General features: G+C 37.0%; 1 protein-coding gene across 7 annotated transcripts in view; it reads right to left on the reverse strand.

The window, feature by feature from the left end:
- LOC129446449 (3',5'-cyclic-AMP phosphodiesterase 4D) overlaps window positions 1-20202 on the reverse strand; it is a 206455-nt gene that overhangs the window by 96952 nt on the left and 89301 nt on the right. For 2 of the 7 annotated variants that reach the window (XM_055207484.2, XM_055207480.2), the window contains exon 1: window positions 12807-13090. The exons of the other annotated variants lie outside the window; for them this stretch is intronic. In XM_055207484.2, coding sequence (XP_055063459.1) covers window positions 12807-13090 — 284 coding nt within the window. Of the gene's footprint in view, window positions 1-12806; window positions 13091-20202 lie in introns of those variants that run through there. 7 annotated transcript variants of the gene reach the window in all.

A 20202-nucleotide genomic window follows, 5' to 3' on the forward strand; every position in this document is an offset into this window, starting at 1 on the left:
AAATAAAAAACAAATAATAAACAATTCTGTGAAAATTATTAAAAAAGTTAAATATTATCCGTGACTGGATTTACCCTTTGGAGAATTAGTGTACTACAGGGTTCCCACACCTTAGTTAACTTTAAAATTAAGGACCTTTCAAGGACTTTCCAGGTCCAATATCCTCAAATTCAAGGACTAAATGTGGGGACACATTTCAAGTGAGAGCAAGGTTACATCGTGTTACCTTTTAAGATACATTGTTACAGTTGACTTTCGAGGGAACTCGTGCTGTGTCACTGCGATGACACTTTTGGGACGGCTCCAGGGGTAAGTGCGTTTGAATGTGTATATCAAATTCAACCAATGGTGAGGCTTAACGACAAAGACAGGGTGATGCGGGAGCCAGGAAGTATATCCCTATCTGAAATATTGCCAAAAATGGCGTTACAGGGATCCAGGAAGTATGGCAAGGGAGACGCAGCGTCTCGTTCCCTTCTCAGGAACCAACAGTTACATACGTAACCCGAGACATTTTAATGTGTCAAACACAACTATGCAAAAAAGCATTTTGGTATGAATCAAGATTCGCATACAGAAGATATAAGCATTTAAAGCGAACTGTTTAGCACTAGAATAGTTGTGCTTAAAAAGTCTAGAATTTTTATTATTATCCTACACTACACAGGGAATAATATGGATTTTTTTCCAGAAAACGTCTTGCATAAAATAGATTCAAGCACTTTCAATTACCTGAATTGAATCCCCCCCCCAGATTCAAAAACTTTCAAGGATTTCAAGGACCTGTGGGATAAAACAATACTACACAAATTTGAGTTCCTAACTGCTTTTATTAAAATGTTATTATAAATTGTATTTATAATAAAAACAAATAATTAAAAATTCAGTAAAAATTATTAAAATTTAAAATTATCCGTGACTGGATTTACCCTTTTCAGAATTAGTGTACTATTTACCAGAATCAAATTCACGAACGAGAAACGATTATTTGTTTATGCCAAAAGGTTGAAATGAGCACAGTTTGGATGCTTTTTTATTTACTTTATCGCGTTTCATAAAGGGTTACGAGTCCATGACTAATTGCAAACATTGTAATACGTAACACTGCAATTGTTATGCCCTGTGTTTGACTTTCATTTCAAGCAGACAAGCACAATAATAAGGATTTGTGTGTATTTGGTCTCCACCTACGTCAAAAACAAGCAGTTAAAAAGGCAGTATATAATAAACTTTACAGAGCTAAAGCAATGTCTGATGGATCAGATCAAAGCGTATAATATGATGTTTATTTTAGCATGCTAACCACATGGTGACAGTAAACCTTACACCCAGTTTTCATAAATAAAGCAGTACAAAAGCGAGAAGCAGATTGGATCACTTTTGAAAGCAACCAAACTGGGTCCTGTTATGTGAGCTTTTATTTGATGATGATTTAGCTTCCAGACACAATCGAGAGGTCAAAAACCACACAGTAAGTGTCACATGCTTTAACACATTTTCAGTTGTTGATAGACCGTGCCATGTGTGCACAAGTATTTGTTTGTCTAGGAGCACGATCTTACTATCTATAAGAGAGGACGGTCAAAATGTGCATTACAAACAAAGCACGGTATCGTGGCAACACACAATATTATAAAGCTCACCAGGTGCCAAATATGCGATTACAAACAATCACCCATGTGGAAAACACCATAGTTACAGACTAAACACTGGAAACAGCTCAACTGTGACGCATCTTTGACATATTTGAAGCAAATGCACAGCAGCATACCACCCATAACACCCTGGCATAATTGCAACAATGATTCATAACTATGCATCACTCACAAAGACAATACGGTGACATAATACTGTTGAATCTAATTAATAATGCAGCTTTTGAAATAGTATGATACATTGGTGTATTCCATCATAGTGGACTGTGAAAAACTTATAGTCATTGAGGAAATAGTCGTACAATTGCTGTGCTGGCTTAAATGTGTTTCATAATGGATGTTAAAACTGACAGGGACTGCGTCCGAAATCTCAAAGGCATGAAGGCACGCCCAAATCCAATGTTTGATTTTTTTCCTGTCTTCTGAGATACGTTCATCGTCTTGTCCACTGATCTATATAAATGACTGGATTGCAAATAGAACGCTTAACGTAACAGCGTGAGGTGAAGCCAGCACAGAGTTCAAGCGGCCATCTTGGTACGCCCAACCGGCAGAGGGCGTTATTGACTTCCATTCAAAATCATAATCTAAATTTACCCGATTACAGCATATCAGTCACACAAGATACATTTTTAGGACATGTGTACGTAAATGAATTGTTACTTCTGGTGTCATTTGCCATGTTTATGTTTTAATCGGGCAGGGTAAGGGATTTATAAAAACGTTAAGGTGAGTGTGTCTGCTGCGTTTTGTTAAGGACACGAGTATTAATAAAGTTTTTTGATATTCAGCTACACGGTCAGCGTTACTTCTCTGAATAAATTTAATTAACTTTTAAAGATAACATAATTACAAAACCAGCAAAAGCATGATTATTTATTAAGATTTCAGAATGATCACGTTTGTCATTATTACTAAATATGCTGCCGTCTGTCTGCTAATCTGATAATGTAAAGAAGATAAATGTATAGTTTTAGTAAATAACCATGTACATGCTTAGGACGTTTGCGTTGTAATAATGTCCAGGGAGACTTCGTACGTAAAAACAGAGACTAGTAAAGTGATGTTTAAAATCTTATAACGTCCATTGATTTAAGAGAATGTTTGGGCATACCAATATGGCGGCACGGTGGCTTCACAATAGTGCGCAGGAAATATGATTGGTCGAGCCTTGTCAAGCTTAAAGCAACACCAAAGACGAAAAAACACTTTCACAAGTTTCCATCCGTCGGGTCGCGGTCCTGTAGTTCGAGTGAAAACTATCCATCAGACATTGCTTTACGGCAGACCTACAATCCAATCAGATTCAGCTATGCTGCAGTATTTACGACAGTGGTAATGGACAATTACGCTTCTTACCTGTAGGGGGAGCAATGCACAAAAACTCTTTAGTGTTGCTTTAAGAAATAAAATGGTGCCCAAAAAAGCATCTGGAGCACAAATTTAGTATAAATAAGGTTATATTTTCACTTTGTACACCTTTTGATTACAATTCCGTGGATTTAATGCCCGTGATTGACAAGCACATGTAAACCGCGCTTGAGCGTGTTTGTGACCATTAACTGTCATTGACGACAAGCACACATACATAGCCTGTAGCCTTGCGCGTTTGTGAGCGGCATTGACAAGTACATAAACCTTGCGCGTGCTGTTTGCTGTGATTGTTTTTAATGATAGAGAGCACGAACCATTTAAAATTTGAGATGAAATAAAACTTACCGCTGAGTTAAGCAGATCTTACTTGTCTGTGTCGTCTATGTGACGCGACAGTCAGCACTCAGCAGCACATCATCATTTCAAATTCGTTTACAAGACGAATGCTCTTGTTATGTTTAATATAAAGTTTACATTGCATTGTAAAAATGATGAAATTATCTTCATACGTGCTTAAATCAAAATGAGAACGTATTAAAGGTGCAGTGTGTAAATTTTAGCGGCATCTAGTGGTGAGGTTGCGAATTGCAACCAACAGCTCAGTCCACTTGCTTTTAAAACACATAGAGAAGCTACGGTAGCCGCCACCGGACAAACATGTCATCGTTGGAGAAAACTTAGTAAAAAAGTTTGTCCGTTAAGGGCTTCTGTAGAAACATGGCTGCACAAAATGGCGGCTTCCATGTAAGGGGACCCGCAGTCTATTAAGATAAAATGTCTCATTCTAAGGCAATAAACGCATAACGGTTCATTATGAATGGTCTTTATACACCCTTGAAATTTTAGTTTTGTATATTGTTTTGCATTTCTGTCAAAAAAGATCCTTCTAAAAATTACACACTGCACCTTTAACACAAACCTTTTTTATTCTGCTAAAATATATAACACTATAAACAATAATATATGTCATTTTATACAAAATATAATTCTATCTTGACATGCACATTATCTGGTTCATGTTGGTCCAGTTTAATTCAGAGGACTCATTGGTTTGGTGTATTCATTTTCATTGTAAGCCTTTAAAAAGTAATTATTTTAGATGCAATTTTGTAATATTTATAGCTTAAATTCTCTAATATCTTCTAAAAACAATTAAAATCATTCCACAGAATTCCACAGATTTTTCCCAAAAATTTCTAGAGAAAAAGCAAAAAAAATAGTCAGCAGATTCCGTCTGGCCCTGGTTATCACAAAGGCGCTCTCCGTTTATATTTCAAACAGAATTGCATTACGCTGCCTATGAAGGCTGTCTGAATGTGTTTCCCAGAGCTGACTTAATGCAGCTGAAGTCAATCCATCATGAGGCAAAGAGGCAACAAGTCAGCTGCCTAAGCTTTCAGACACAGGCCAGACAATTACACTTTGACTTACTCGGGCCAGAGACATGTGAAACACACAATACTGTACATCCTGCATATCCCGACAAACAACATTTTGTGCAATCCATAGAGTCACTCACTTTACGTAGCAGTTCACGGTAAACTGAGGTGAGGCTGTTTGCTCGTGCATATTGAACTAACACATAATTAGTTGGAATGTGCAAACCTGTAAAATCAATAACACGCTATATACAATATATATTAACATTAAGTCAACCTCTCCAGGCTATTGACATTAAAAACTTTGTCATGGACTTGCACTGTCATAGGTCTCATATAATGTTGCGTGATCTCTTCTTTTAAACTCCAGTAGGTGGAAAATCGACGGTGCCTCCTCATGTCCCATTTATTTTGGGCTCATTTTTAATTACGTCCTCTCCGTCCGATGTGCTTTTAACAGAGCACTTTATCTCGACAGAAAGCCTACGCACGACTTCACCTCTACTGATGCATACAAATTCACTTTCATGTCCTAATAATTCTGCTCTCTAAAGGTACAGAACGAACAGGATGTTATTACGGGGCACATTCCCACCATGTCATTTCATCAGGGTAAGAGGACTAAATGAAAACATGACGATTTAGAAGTACAGTAAATGTCAATCACTGGCCTCTTAAGACATACTGTGGCCACTAAACAGCTATTAAGAATACGAAGCAACCTTTCTGTTGTAGACTGCATCCCCCTAGTGGTCAAAATAAAAACTGTCACAACAAAGCAGCATTAAAGGGGACATTTCACAAGACTTTTTTAAAGGTGTCAAAAAAATCTTTGGTGTCCCCAAAGTACAAGTTTTAGCCCAAAATACCATATATATAATTTATTATAGCATGGTAAAATTGTCACTTTGTAGGTGTGTGCAAAAATGTGCCATTTTGGGTCCCTTAATATGCAAATGATATCTGTACTAAATTGCAGTGCAGATTAAGGGGTGGTACTATCCCCTTCTGACATCACCAGGGGAGCCAACTTTCAATGACCTATTTTTTTCAGATACTTGTGGAGAATGGTTTACCAAAACTAAGTTACTGGGTTGATCTTATTGACATTTTCTAGCTTGATAACAGTACTAGTGACCCAAGTATTGCCCTTAAGGATGGAATCTATCTTTCTATCTATCTATCTATCTATCTATCTATCTATCTATCTATCTATCTATCTATCTATCTATCTATCTATCTATCTATCTATCTATCTATCTATCTATCTATCTATCTATCTATCTATCTATCTGTGGTCAAAAGCTAAATTAAAACAAATATTTGCGAAATATGTGTGCATAATAAAATGGTTTCAGACGATAAAAAAAATTATTGCTTTAGATGAAAGAGGTTGACTTTTAGCATGTTTACACAACACACATGCAATTCAACCTCATGATGCATATACTGAACAATGCCTGACTCTCCTGACTGAAATGCAAACTAAAGAAGGCTATTATTGGACAAATGGCTTCAAATGTCCTAAGCTTTTTAAGCTAAATTGTTTATTTGATGTCTTCTTGCCTGGCAATGCATCTGAACATCAATTTTGCTAAATATGTCGCAAAATTGAATCATAAAACATTATTATGATGACTAATTTTAAGTAAGAAATGCAATGCTTCACACATGCTTAGCAGATAGTAAATAAAGTCCTTCTCACATGGCCGGAGGGAAGTTTTTCTCATTGCTCTAGTTTTCACAGGCTGATCGATTCATGAACGCATTTACAAACCCTCTCTCAGCCTTAAAACCTTGGGCAAAAGAGCCTGACCAGAAGAGTTTCCTGGAAAATACGGTTGCCTTGGAAATAAATGCCAAAGACGTCTTCTGCAAAGAGCATAATAATGGTAACTGTGGAAACATGTGCAGCTAACAGCACATATAAAGCAAGCGTGTTCTTCAGGTATCGCTGACGTGGGGAATATTAATAAGGATGACTATCAAGAGAGTATCAGAGGAAAGATGTGAACGACTGAATCCGGCTCCATTCAGACCGCTGGTGCGATGGGAGCTGGTATACGGCACGCTCTGCAGCTGGGCACTTTCATATTGAAATGAAGCAGGCTGAAGTGTGATAGCTCAAAAGAGACCATCACGTCCTCTCTCTCGCCTGGCTATTTAAAAGAGATAAGATTGCACGTTGCCTTTATCTCACTCCCCGAGCACCTCTGCGGCAGCTTAACTGAAGCTAAATAAACTGAACTCTTGCCCATTAGAGATCAGACACCCCGATTGCATAGACAACCCATCTGTTATCTGATATGTTTGAGGTATGAGCATTTATGATATCATAAATTATCTACAAGGGAATCACTGATGTAGTCATCAGTTGGTAAAAGCAACTAAAAACGTGTTTACAGTAATGATGATGATGATACAACGGAAGTCTAGCTGATTGGCTAAGATATTTAAAAACTAGAGATATTACAACCGATATAAACATTGTCACCAATACCAATAATCAGTGATGCACGGGTTGATCCAAAATGAGCGGGTTCACGCAGTTACGAGCCATCCAAAAATATTTTTTATGATATTCGGTTTGCGGTTGGTCGGGTCGTTTGAAATAAATATGCCAATTAACTAATTTAAACAAATACTACTTTTATTTATACTTATTTATACTATTTATACTACTTCATATCGCATACAAAATAAAAGTGATTTTTTGCACAATATGTGTGTGTACTTTGTGTAATTATTATGTATATTTAACCACACACACATGCATATATTCATTTCAGAATTTTTTTATGTATATATATATATATATATATATATATAAAAGAGATATATATATATATATATATATATATATATATATATATATATATATATATATATATATATATATATATATATATATAAAAGAGATATATAAATATATCATATAGAATATATTAAAATGTAAATTATATATATATATATATATATATATATATATATACATACACACACACACACACACACACACACACACACACACACACACACACACACACACACATGAATGTGTGTGTATTTATATATACATAATAATTACACACCCTAATATATCAAAATCACTTTTATTCTGTATGCAATTAATCGCAATTAATCTTTGCCCGGCACGATCCGAGCTGCGGGCGGGTTAGTTGAAAACGACGGGCGGGTCCGGGTTGTTTATACATTGACCCACGCATCACTGGTTATAATTTGCATTACCTAAATTCTGAAGATTACATTTTCTGAATGTGATTCATTCACATAATGAACATTAAACTTGTGATGTTTCTTTGCATTTCTGTGTTCTCTTTGATTAAGAAGGATATATTGGCCATGACTATCGGCCGATATTGATTATTTGCTGATATATCGGTGCGTCTCTACTAAAAATGATCAGATTGTTCAGAAAAAATAAAAAATATTACATGTGCAATCAATGCTATATTACAAACTATATTAGATTTAATGCATTTTAATAATGACTTTTAATAATGCTTAAATTATTTTGATCTAAAATATTTCTTTAATATTCATACAAAATGTGAGGATCTCCCATGAACACAAATAAACAGCATGTGTATTGCCACCTCTCTATCAGTATCTGCTCTGTCAGTCAACATGAACATTTCTTTTCTTATCTAGTTTTCATTGAACCATTGAGATAAAGCAACAACAGAAATGCCATTGAGACCATATCACTTAATCCCAACATTAAATGACAGAAATGAATATTTAGAGCATGCTGCAGTCTCTGTCCATAACAGCGTGTCTCATGGAAAGCTGTCATTGTTATTATAGGCAGTCAAAGAACAAATCAAACAGTGCAACATACTATATATATGCTAGTAACTTCTCAAATAAAAACATTTCTCAATAGAGCATGCAATATAAACCAGAAAATACATTTTATGGAGGAAAAGCATTTGTGCTCGCCATGCAAAACTTGCAATGTAATATTTTGAAGGAGTATTTACAGTAGATCTTTTTCTGGGTCAATTATATTATTTACTGTAGTTACTTAACTGGAAGTCAACATTTGACGTGCTTAAACTACAGTAAATGAACCACTTCAAGTTACTAATTCACAGGATAAGCTGTTAAAATGTGCTTTTAAGATGCAATTTTTATGAGACAGAATGTGGACGGAGCCAGATGTCTTGCGTAGCAACTACACACCACGTGTGGCATCTTCTCAACGCATGCCTGAGTCATCTGGACCGCGCCAACCAACTGTCCTCTTATCCAAGATTTAATGTGGTTTTTGCAAGCAAATGTGCTGAATTTCAGCACACACAGACTTGCACAAAATCTCTCTCTATACCAAGCAAGCCTATCATTGAAAACCTGTGAGCTTTTAATGAGTTGGTTTATTGTGTTGTGGGTCAGTGGCCGAGGGTTTTACAAGCACACAAGATAAATTCAGTTGGGTGCTTGAAAAATCTGTATGTTTGAGCATTTTTTATGTTGTGGGTAGTTTTTCTTATTTGTTTGACTTGTGGCACCTGTGTACACAACCAAAATTAACTTGTGCTGTCGGACCTGTTTGTTTATTCAAACAGAAAAATTAGTGGATTTCATTTGGGTCTACTGTTTTGTCAAGCTTCAAACTCCATGCTATTAAAACAAACGTTTGCTTTAAAATATTTATTTTATAAAAAATCATAATTTGTTGAAGCTGATGGGCTGTGATCCGACATATGGTGCACATGCACTTTCGGGCGACCTGGGTTCAAATCCTGGCTTTTGCCGATACCATACCCCTCTCTTCACCTTGTACTTTCCTGTCGTCTCCTTACATACAATCAAATAAAAGCAAAAATAACTTACAAATCATAATTTGATATGAAATACGCTCATTTTCAAACTCTTGTTTTTTAAAACCATTCTCATCTGACTTTTGCTTCTACAGTAATATAAAGGCTGGGAAACGTTTAAACCCACCATCAAAACCGTGAGACCAGACCAGGTAAATCGATGTTTTAGGAGGTAATAAACTGAAGCAGCAAATGTACAACCTTCAAATTCGTGCAAAAGGGGAAATGTGCGCTTTCGACTTGCTCTCGGGAGACACACTCGTTCTTCATGCCCTCCGACTTCAGAGTTTAACATCAAACACTATCTTACCCAGCATCGCAAGACGCATGACGTTTCAAAGAGACCCGGCGAGGGGAAAATATGATTGATTCTGTGATCTCGCACTAAGGCACATCACACATAAACATATGTACTGTTGTAAAAGAACAAAGTCTTTTATCCTCTCCGTACGAACGGGAAGTCCAAAGCTTGCTTTAATGAGTATTTGCTGAACCTTTGCTTTTACTGCACTGAGGGTAATGTACAGTATATCTGCCGGAAACAAACATCCTTAAGGAAATACAAAACAAAGTAGAAAGTTTTTGAAATTTTTAAGATATTTAATGTGCTCGTTTATGCATTTGGATTTATCATCAAGAGATAATTTTCATTTTTGGCCGAACTATGTCATCATTTTCTCACCCTCATGTTGTTTTAAACCTGCATAACTTCCTTTATTCTGTTGTACACAAAATAAGATATTTTGATAAATGATGGTAAGCACACAGTTGATGGTCGGAGCCGATGGTGTAGTGGATGGTGCTCCGACACATTGTGCAGACGCACTTCTGGCGACCCGAGTTCGAATCCCGTCTCGAGGTCCTTTGCCAATCCCGAGGTCTCTCCATCCTATACTTTCCTGTCGTCTCCTTAATCACTATCTATCTAATAAAGGCAAAAATGGCCCAAAAATATAATAAAAAAAAAAAAAAAAAAAAAAAAAAAAAAAAGCACACAGTTGATGGTACCCACTGACTTCCATAGTATTTGCTTTTTTACTATTTAAGTCAGTGGGCACCATGAGCTGTGTAGAACAACATGAGTACATTTTTAATTTGGGGTGAACTATCCCTTTAACACCACCTCATTAACCAGCTAAGTACATGGTAAACCACTCCAGGTTAAGCCTCATTCACATTAGTAGCGACTAGCAGTAGCAGAGCGACACAATGTCAATGATTTCAATAGAAGCTCAGCGACTTCCAGCGACACGAGCGACAGTGACCGTTGGGGACCAAATGAGCTCTTTTCTGGAGCGACCACCAATGAGAGCGAAGTAGTGGAGTTCATGTCATCCGTCTCTCGTCAGACACTGAAGTGGACATTACTTAGTTGGTTATGACAATTAGATTTAGAAACGCCTCCTAACGACCCTTTTTGAAAGAGACGAGCGACACACAGCGACAAAGTCGCTTGTAATGTGAATGCGGCTTTCGGCTATGAAAATAACATGCAGGACCCTAAGCACTTTTCTGGAGTGGAGGAATGATGACTAGGGCCAGATTTACTAATGTTACTTGGCGTTAAGTAACGACTGTCGTTGTCGGAGCCAATGGTGTAGTGGGCAGCGCTCCGGCATGTGGTGCTTTTGCACTTTTTTGTGACCAGAGTTCGATTCCTGGCTCATGGTCATTTGCCGATCCCATACCCCTCTCTCCTCCCTGTACTTTTCTGTCCTCTCCTTAATCACTGTCAAATAAAGGCAAAAAAACGACTGTCAGCGACTAGCAATAGCAGAGCGACGCAGTCACATTTATTTCAATGGAAGCTTGGAGACTTCCGGCTACACGAGCGACAGTAAACGTTGGCTCGCGTGACAAAGTTGAGAAATGTTTAACTTTATGCAAATTATGAGCGACATTCGGGAGCGACTACCAATGAGAACGAAGCAGGGGAGTTCACGTCATCCGTCTCTCGTCAGTTACCGGAGTGGACGTTACTCATTAGTTTATGACAATTTTTCTTTCGAAAGAGACGGCCCACACACAGCGACAAAGTCGCTTATAATGTGAATGTACCTTCACTGCTTATTTGTGCCCCTCAACTAATTTGCGCTGCTCTTAGTAGATTGCATTGGTCGTTATGGAAATAAGCTGTTGCGCTTGTGTTATTTAATTTGCGCTTTTTTACCACTCCCATCAGCGGTTTTTTGGGAATTGTGCTAATTTGCCCCGTTTGGTAAATCTGGCAACTACAATTAATAAAAAGTTATAGAAACTTGATGATTTTTCATTAAAAGTATTGGCAAAAGTATTCTTCCACAGATTGAAACTTATCACTGCAAATATTGAAGTATGAAAACAATTGTTGACGATCTGTGAGAAAATGGCAAAAGGCGGGGTGCATGATTTAAAAAAAAAACTTTGGAAAAGGGAGTGGGCCCGAGTACCAAAACACACTTGTAGCCATCAGCAGTAAGGGGCGTGTCTACTAACCAACATTGTTGTCTGGGTTGCGTATATGGGGGGCGGGTCTATCAAAAGATGGTCAGGATTCTATTGGGGTAGGGACGTGTTTGTTTAGGTGATTTCAAATGTCAGCATTGGCTTTCAGAGATCATACACCCCGCCTTTAAGAGCACCCTATCCAGTCCCTACAAACACATCAGGAAAAGAAAACATTGACAGTAAGCTAAACGAATATAAAAATGGATTTGAGCTAAAGCTGCAATTGATTCCTGAGGAAATAAATACACTTTTTTTTTTATAAATGGAGGGTGATTAACACCAGAACAGCAGGTCCCATGAGATGACAACAACATCAACAGCATCATTACTGTTAGTACAGAACAATCTCTTTCCTGCAGGTGGATTTGTGCTAATGTGAAAACGCATGTTCCTCTGTACTTAACCTGAAAAGTACTCGACAACGCAGATCACCAGATTAAGGTTAAACTCTTAATCAAACAAAACAAAGCATTGAGGTGAAAACTAGCAGAATCATCAAAACACAGTCAAATGTGATTGTAAACACAAGGTACATTGAGATGAATGATACCCACTGGGAACAACAATGCAGTATAAACCGCAAACAACTGCTCTACGTAAGCAACAATAATCAATAATGAAATCAAATAACAGAGATGTACACTTCGATCAAGTGACTTTTACAGATCCAATAAAAGCTCAATTTTTATGCAATGCTATGATGTTTATGATGCTGCAAGCGTCACAATGACATACACAAAAATAATCATAAAGTCAAACATATAATGCTGTGTGTACACAAAGAGTACAAATACTGCACTGATGGTTTTTCCAATTCACACACCAGAATTGTAAAAAATACAACCTGATTTAATTATGTGGACTGAATCAACATTTACCCATAGATGGGGATATTTGTAACTATGGCAATGAAAGAAAGAAGGCTGACATCAAAGCATCACGCTGTTATTCAGAAAACCTTTCAAGGTAATGTATTTTAAGATTTTCAATGAAGAACGTGTGGCACTCAACGGCAAACGTACAAGTACTGAACATAAGAAAAGAAAGCATGTTATCTAAACCCTTACCAGGTATGTGCCACCGTGAAGCGCCGCTGCTTGTGGGTGTTGTTATTAAGCAGCATGCGGCGTAGCAGCCTTGGGGAGTTGCGCGGGGACATGGTGGTCGGTGAGAGCCTGGGGGACACCGAGGACGGCGATCTCCGCTCCCTGGCATGACGAGGTCGCTCCTGCTGTAGCAAGTTCTCTCTCAGGATGCGCACCAGGTCCTCGTTCAAACCCACATGGTCTCCGTGGTGTAGCTGCTTTGGGGGAACCACCAACGTGTCCTGGCTGCCTCCCGGCTGAGCCATTCCTGGAAAGCCAAAGCGCCACTTTCCTGACACTTGTGTTTTGAGTGAAAGTACCAGTTGAAGGCAATTGGGAACGTGATGAGAAGAAGATAAGAGTACCTCTAAACCATTTCAGGTCCAGGTGGAAGTCAAAAAGAATCCTATAAACCAGGTCTGGCTTAAGGCTGTCTGTCCTCAGGTAAATTCAGCAAGCGCTTCAGCTTGACTAAATGGCTGTAAGGAGCGTGTGAGCGTACGCCGTGTGTGTTTGCAAGGGTTGAGAGTGCATGAGGGCGGGGAGGTATCGAAGAGGAGAGCGAGCCGCGTTCACATATAAAATAGACTCGCGCGTCAGCTGAACCAACAGACCATACTTAAAGCACATGATGCTGGTTACTGAATAATCCGGTCTCTCCCAGTGGAAGACAAGGACGGTCGCTTGTAAATACATCAGTGGATGTCCAACACAAACAGGATGGGTGGGAATTTTATCAGTGCTTCTTATTTCCTTGTTTGAAATTTAACAGACACTCGACCTTGCACAGCTTTGATTTATTTTATAATATAGTTATGCTTCGTTTTATGAGGATTGTAGTTAAATACAACAGCACTTGCCACGAAGGGCCGATTTTGACCTTTCACATCCACAAAAGCAAAACACCTTGAACAATCTGTAAGTTCAGTGTCGTATGGAGTGTCTCATTGAAGATCACATTGGAGGTCAAATATGATTAATAAAATGAACAAAGCCTCTAGGCCTGAATGAATGAGATTATTTCATTACGTGCGGCATGGCTAATGTCAAGGCATCATCACTTACATAACATGGCAGAGGTCAACATGAAGTGGATCAAATGGGCCCATCTTACATGCCAGTGGACACAGATGGTTAAAGATATCTTCATAACTTTCAATTAAGTTAGGCTAGTTAAAGTATTTCTATTCATATAAAAGGCTTGCAAATTTAATTTCGTCAGCCAATCTTTGTTTCATAATCATACCACTTTTGACCTTAAAGCATTAATCCACTTACATAAGAAAATTATCTGATAATTGACATACCCCCGTGTCATCTGAGATGTTTATATCTTTCTTTCTTCAGTCAAAAAATGTACGTTTTTGGAGAAAAACATTTCAGGATTTTGTTCCATGTACTGGACATCAATTGAACCCAATGTTAAGGTCCAAATTGCCGTTTTAAAGGGACAGTAAGTAGGTTTTAAGTGTTTTATTAATCAAAATCAATGTCTTTATTCATAAACATGTCCTCGTTGGTGTCAAATGACCTCTCCCAGTGATCTGACTTTTCTTTGTAAGCTTAGAATTTCTTCTCTTTACTTACATTGAACGGGTAAGTCCAAGGAGGCTTCCATGTCAGTCCGCCGTATTAATAAACTATAATAGCAGAGAGGGACAAAAAGCACTAGCCTACCAACGCGTTTCCATTCAGAACACGTGAACTAGCTGAAACGGACAAAGAGATCAGCGATTACATAACGGCTACCGTAGTTGCAACACACATTTGGAATTCGAGGCGCTAGAGAGCACTATTTGTTTAAATTCAAAATACAATTTCACCATTAGATGGGGGTGAATCCTACTTATTGTGCCTTTAAAGAGCACCTATTGACCGAGTCACATTTTTGCATTTCCTTTGGTGTTTAAGTGTGTATTAGTGCATGATAACGATATGCAAAAGGTAAAAACTATGGATGCAAGATATATCGGCCGACATATCGTTATCGGCCGATACCTGCTTATTTTTAATATTATCGGTTATCGGTCTGATAGCAAAATTAGGCCGATAAATGAAAGCCAATAAATAATGGATTATTTTGGTTTGTTGAACCACTTCACTTGCTCATTGCTGGCCATGTGGAGTTTTGTTTGGTGCTTTCTGTGACATAGCACGAAGATGACACGTGTTGCGGGCTTAAGAAGACCATGCTAGTCTAGGGCAAAGACAAGATGTCCGCGGTCTGCAAGTTTTTCATTGTGAAAATAATATGAATATTTATCGCCCTATAGATATCGGTTATCGCCCCCCAAATTTAAAGAGTTATCGGTATCGGCCAAAAGTTACGTATCGGTGCATCCCTAGTAAAAACCCGAGTTATCATTTCCAACGTAAATCTCTTTTCTTGGACTACAACAAACACAGATTGTAGGCAACAGTTTTCTTCCTGGGATTGGTTATGTAGACAAAACCAACATTATCATAATTCCACCCACTTTGGAATCACAGCCTAAGTTAACTCCTGTTAGCATTGCATTGTAAGCGAATCTTTTAAAAATGGTAAGGAGCGTTACTTTTTTACAGGTATTCAGGCCAATCACAATGTACAGATTAGCTGTCCATTTAGGAACACAGAGCTTTTCAAATCAATGAGTTTTGTACAAAATCAAAGCGTTTGAGGAAGACAGGGATATCTGTAGCTACAAAAATTTACAGTTTGTGGAAAATAATGTGTCTTTTTTAACCATAAACCACTCGAACACATTGTATTATACCAAATACACAAAATAATGTTGTTTTTAGCAATGAAATAGATGCACTTTAATGCAGCTTCAAATGGCTCTAAACGATCCAACCGTTGCATAGGGGTCTTATAGTAGTGTAACAATCACCATGTGGTTAATCACGTTAAAAGGTCATGCATGACGTATGGGAAACTATTGCTCAATTGTGGAGAAAGAGGACCATTCAGAAGTTGTTGTATGTGGTATGACACTTATTACTCTCTTTGTGTCAGTTTATTGTATTAAATGGTCCGTAGGTGTGCGTTTCACATACGTCATGCGTGACCTTTTGATGTGATTGTGTAATACGTAAGGTCAAGGAACCGCATCCTAGGGCCAGTGAGACATTGTTGTTAAAAATTTCGATTGATTCACTACTAGATAAGACCATTTTGCCTCAGTTGAGATTGTTCAGAGCCCTTTTAAGCTGCATTAAATTGCATTTTGGACCTTCAAACCATTGGGTTCAATTGAAGTCGACTATATGAAGACTGAAAAAAGAAAGACAAAAACATCTTGGATGTCATGGGGGTGAGTAAATTATCAGAAATTGTTTTCTGAAAGTAGAGTAATCCTTGCAAGGATTGGGTTGTTTTTAACCCAGGACTGGGTAACTATTGGACAAAACACATTTCTGGGTTAAAATGACCCAAATAATGGGTTGTTCTAACACAACTGCTGGGTTGTTTCAACATGGTTAAGTACAATAACCCAGAAGTTGGGTAAAAAAACATTATTTGGGTCATTTTAACCCAGAAATGTGTTTTGTCCCATATACCCAGCCGTGGATTAAAAACAACCCAACATTTTTTAGAGAGTGTAATTCTCTGGCTGACATCTTTTGTGCTTCACAGAAAAAAGACATTCAGTCATTCAGCTTCGTACCAGGATTAATCAGAATGATTTTTGGGTAATCTTTCCCTATAAATATGATACAGTGCATTGAAAACATTTGTAAAAAAGCAGTTTTACAGCCCTTAGTGCGACAATCTGTGTAAAGAAAACATTTACAAAATGCAACTGTGCACATCCGTGAGCTAGTATGGAAACATGCTGACTGCCTTTTTTATAAACATTGTCCTGCTAAATTTAACATAATTAGCACAAAAATCTAAAGTAACCTGAAGTTTCAATAGCTCAGGGAAAACAAACAAGAGGCTTTATTTTAATCTTATTAGCATTGCAGGAGAACTGCATTGAATCTCTGATGACTTTAGATTCGAGTCCATGCTAATGATTGAATTAATGAGCTCATTTCAGATTCACAGTGAAGGTGAATGATGTGAAAGATCTCAGGCAGTCTGTGAGAGTGATAGTTAAAAAGAAAGGTCCTCTAATGATGGAGGAAGACACAGAAAACCAAACACTTTGCCTTTAAACCAAAAAAATTCATTTTGGCACATCTGTTTAGATTTAAAAAAAAAATGCAATTATAATGCTTTGAATGCATCACAAAATAAAGTAAAGCTCAAAATTAGAACAATTTATGCTTTAAGTAAATTCAGCCATAAAAACATTACAACAAATGAAAAGTTTGGTTCCAAAACGCAATAAATGCCATAAAAAAAAAAAATGAGTTACCAGTATTGTATCAGGTCAGTATTCAAAAGTAAATTCTTAATTTTACGCAAAATCCAATATCCGCCGTGTTATTCTGTCATACTTTCTCCCTTTTTCCCAAAAACGCGATGAACGGCAGTCCTCCTTTTCTGCAGAATGCAATAAATCCGCTCAACTAATCACAGCGCACCAATCCACACATTGTAAACAACAATGGCGGCACACTGAATACACACAGATCCTAGTTTTCCTCATCTACTTTGTACTTCATGATCAACAACCAAACAAAAACAAAATAATACTTTGATGGCATTGATAAACTTGTGGTAGAAACGTAAGCCAACAAAATCAAATCATTTACGTGAGAGGCACTCGGGAGACGTGTGCTTGTTATTACACAACAGCATCAAGCTTCTGTCATGCTAACACATTGACCCCAGGGGATCTTATGAAAAAAAAAAAATTTTACTCAGTCAACAAAAATCGAGCAGAACCAAAATATTTTACAGCTGATCGTTGTCAAAAAAGTTCAGTGACGACTTCCCAATGATGACAGCAGCAAAGACAGTGTTCTTAATATGACAAAGTAAGTGTTTTGATTAATGCCATTAATGTTTTTTTTTTTAATCCGTGTATACCACTTGTCAACTAAATAAATATATAACATGGCAAAGATGAATGCACATTTATATATTGATTCAATAGATTTAGCACTCTGAAGAAAAAAAAACTTGTCAAGGATTTATTTTTTCCTTTTTTTTGAAAAATAATCAGTTTTTATAATAAATCTTTGAAAATCAAATTATGGATTAGAATTTTTAATGTTTTTATAACCTAAAGAGATGCTATGTGAAAGTTTGTAACAGAAAATAGTGGTTTATATCTTGTTACTTTCTTGGTATAGAAAACACGTTTTTGCCAAAATTAGTCAAAATGGATTTATTGCATTTTGGAATCAAACTCTTTAAATACAGACTAATTAGTTAAAATACATGCTGATCTAGAAAATAAATTAGCTTGATGCTGTATAAATACAAATAAAAATGATTTACAACTTGGCAAGGAAAACAGTTTCTTAGCATGTTGGGAAAATGTGCATCCAATTCAATGCTAATAATTAAAAAACAAATTCATAACGGGGCGTTTTCCCGGACAGGGCTTACCCTAGTCCTAGATTAAAATGCATGTGTATGGAATATAGCTAAGGCCTTGTCATGGATTCTAAACCCCGTCAGGGAAATTGCCCAAATATGTATTGGCTAAAAGTAATATTTTAGTAAATGATTTAAAAGCTGAATTAAGTTGAAATATTTATTTTCTTGGTGTACATCCATTTCAGAGTAAGTTATCAGATAAAAATCATTAATTCAGGACACAACACACACACACACACACACACATGTGTCACGTACGTGTCATGTGTTATACTGCTGGTTCAGCACATGAACATCATGATCTTCAGCTGATACTATCATAAACATAAGCAAAGGACAAGCCTGAATCACATGACAAAACAGTGTGGATTTGAATTGGATTTACAAATAAACAGAGAGGAAAAACATGATATCTTTGTTGCCACCTTGTGTTAACCACTAACACCACAGGTTACAGCACCATGTCAAACTGATGATGTTTGCTTTAACAGCACAGAGAAATCCAGAAAATACAGCTGCAATACCCTGCCTGACCAACAGAGAACAGAATGGTTTCATAAATTGAGATCTGTCCTCCAAGGTTACTTGATGCATTTCTGGCGAGGAAAGCTCAATTTGAAGCTCAACACAGTAAAATGGTTGCAGTTGCAACAATAAAATACTTTATTACACAAAATATATAATTAAAGGATACAAAGGGCACTTAGTGTATACATATACTGTTATTGTGGATTGTGCTAATATGCAAAACTTTACATTAGATACTAGAGCTATTATATTTGTTTAATCATGCATCAAAGTCTGCCTGTTAAGGCATCATGAAGGACAAAAAAATGAATGATGACTTATCTGTAAAAGTTTATGCTTAATGTTAAATAATAATATCAGGGCTTGACCTGGCAAACACCACCAAGTATTATTAAATTGAACTAAAACAACACAAAGTTAACAACATTTAAGTATGCAGTACTTTAGTAGTATGACAAATTTGGATCTCAATGCAGAACTGATGACATTTGGTTAAATATGTTAATTATTGCCTTGTACACTTATTAATGTCCATCAATAACAAATGCATTTATTTCCAATTGAAGAAAATACGTTTTAATACACATCTATACAACTAAATCAATAAAGCAGCTGGAATTGGCACAGTAGATGGCTGTGGCCAGCAACCAGCATACTGCATCTTTAAAGTGCTATTGATGTGTATGACTCACGTCCTAGATTTCTGAAATTTCTGTGCCCGTGGAAGCAATGGCTCTTTTATTTGAGAGCAGACTGATTGAATATCACAAGACATAAAAGCGTCGCCAGATTTTTCATAATTAATAAGGACAAATCTGGAAGATCCTTTTGTAGTTGCCATCAACACAACACTGCAAGCAGCGCAAGTATGTCTTGGTATGGATGCGTCAACGAATTTGCATTTAAAATAAATTACAACGACTGAAAAGGAGGGCCTGTGGCAGCAATTCAAATGTCTCTTTAAAGAGCACTATAAATTAAACCCTTCTGGCGATACAAAAAAACTGTCTAAATACACAGCGGTATAATAAGCTATTCTTTTGGTTATTGACAGTAGGCTTTATGAGCATCTTCAAGTGATTGAGTATTTTCTAACAATATAGTCTTTATCATTACTAATCAATGCTACCGGCGACTTCTCTTCGGAGGGGCGCAAATTAAAAAATATGTTTTTGGAGTGTCGTGTGTGGCTTGTCATTAGGGCTGGATATTGGCAAGAGTCTTTCAATACGATACATATCATGATACATTGGTCATGATACAATGTATCATGATACGATACAATACGTTGCATTTTGCGATACATTGCAATACTTTTTCTTTTTTTAATCAAAAATGTTAAACAAAGAGCTGATTTTTTTTCCTTTTTTT

Source organism: Misgurnus anguillicaudatus, chromosome 12 (genome assembly GCF_027580225.2).
Source record: "Misgurnus anguillicaudatus chromosome 12, ASM2758022v2, whole genome shotgun sequence".
NCBI lineage: Eukaryota > Metazoa > Chordata > Actinopteri > Cypriniformes > Cobitidae > Misgurnus > Misgurnus anguillicaudatus.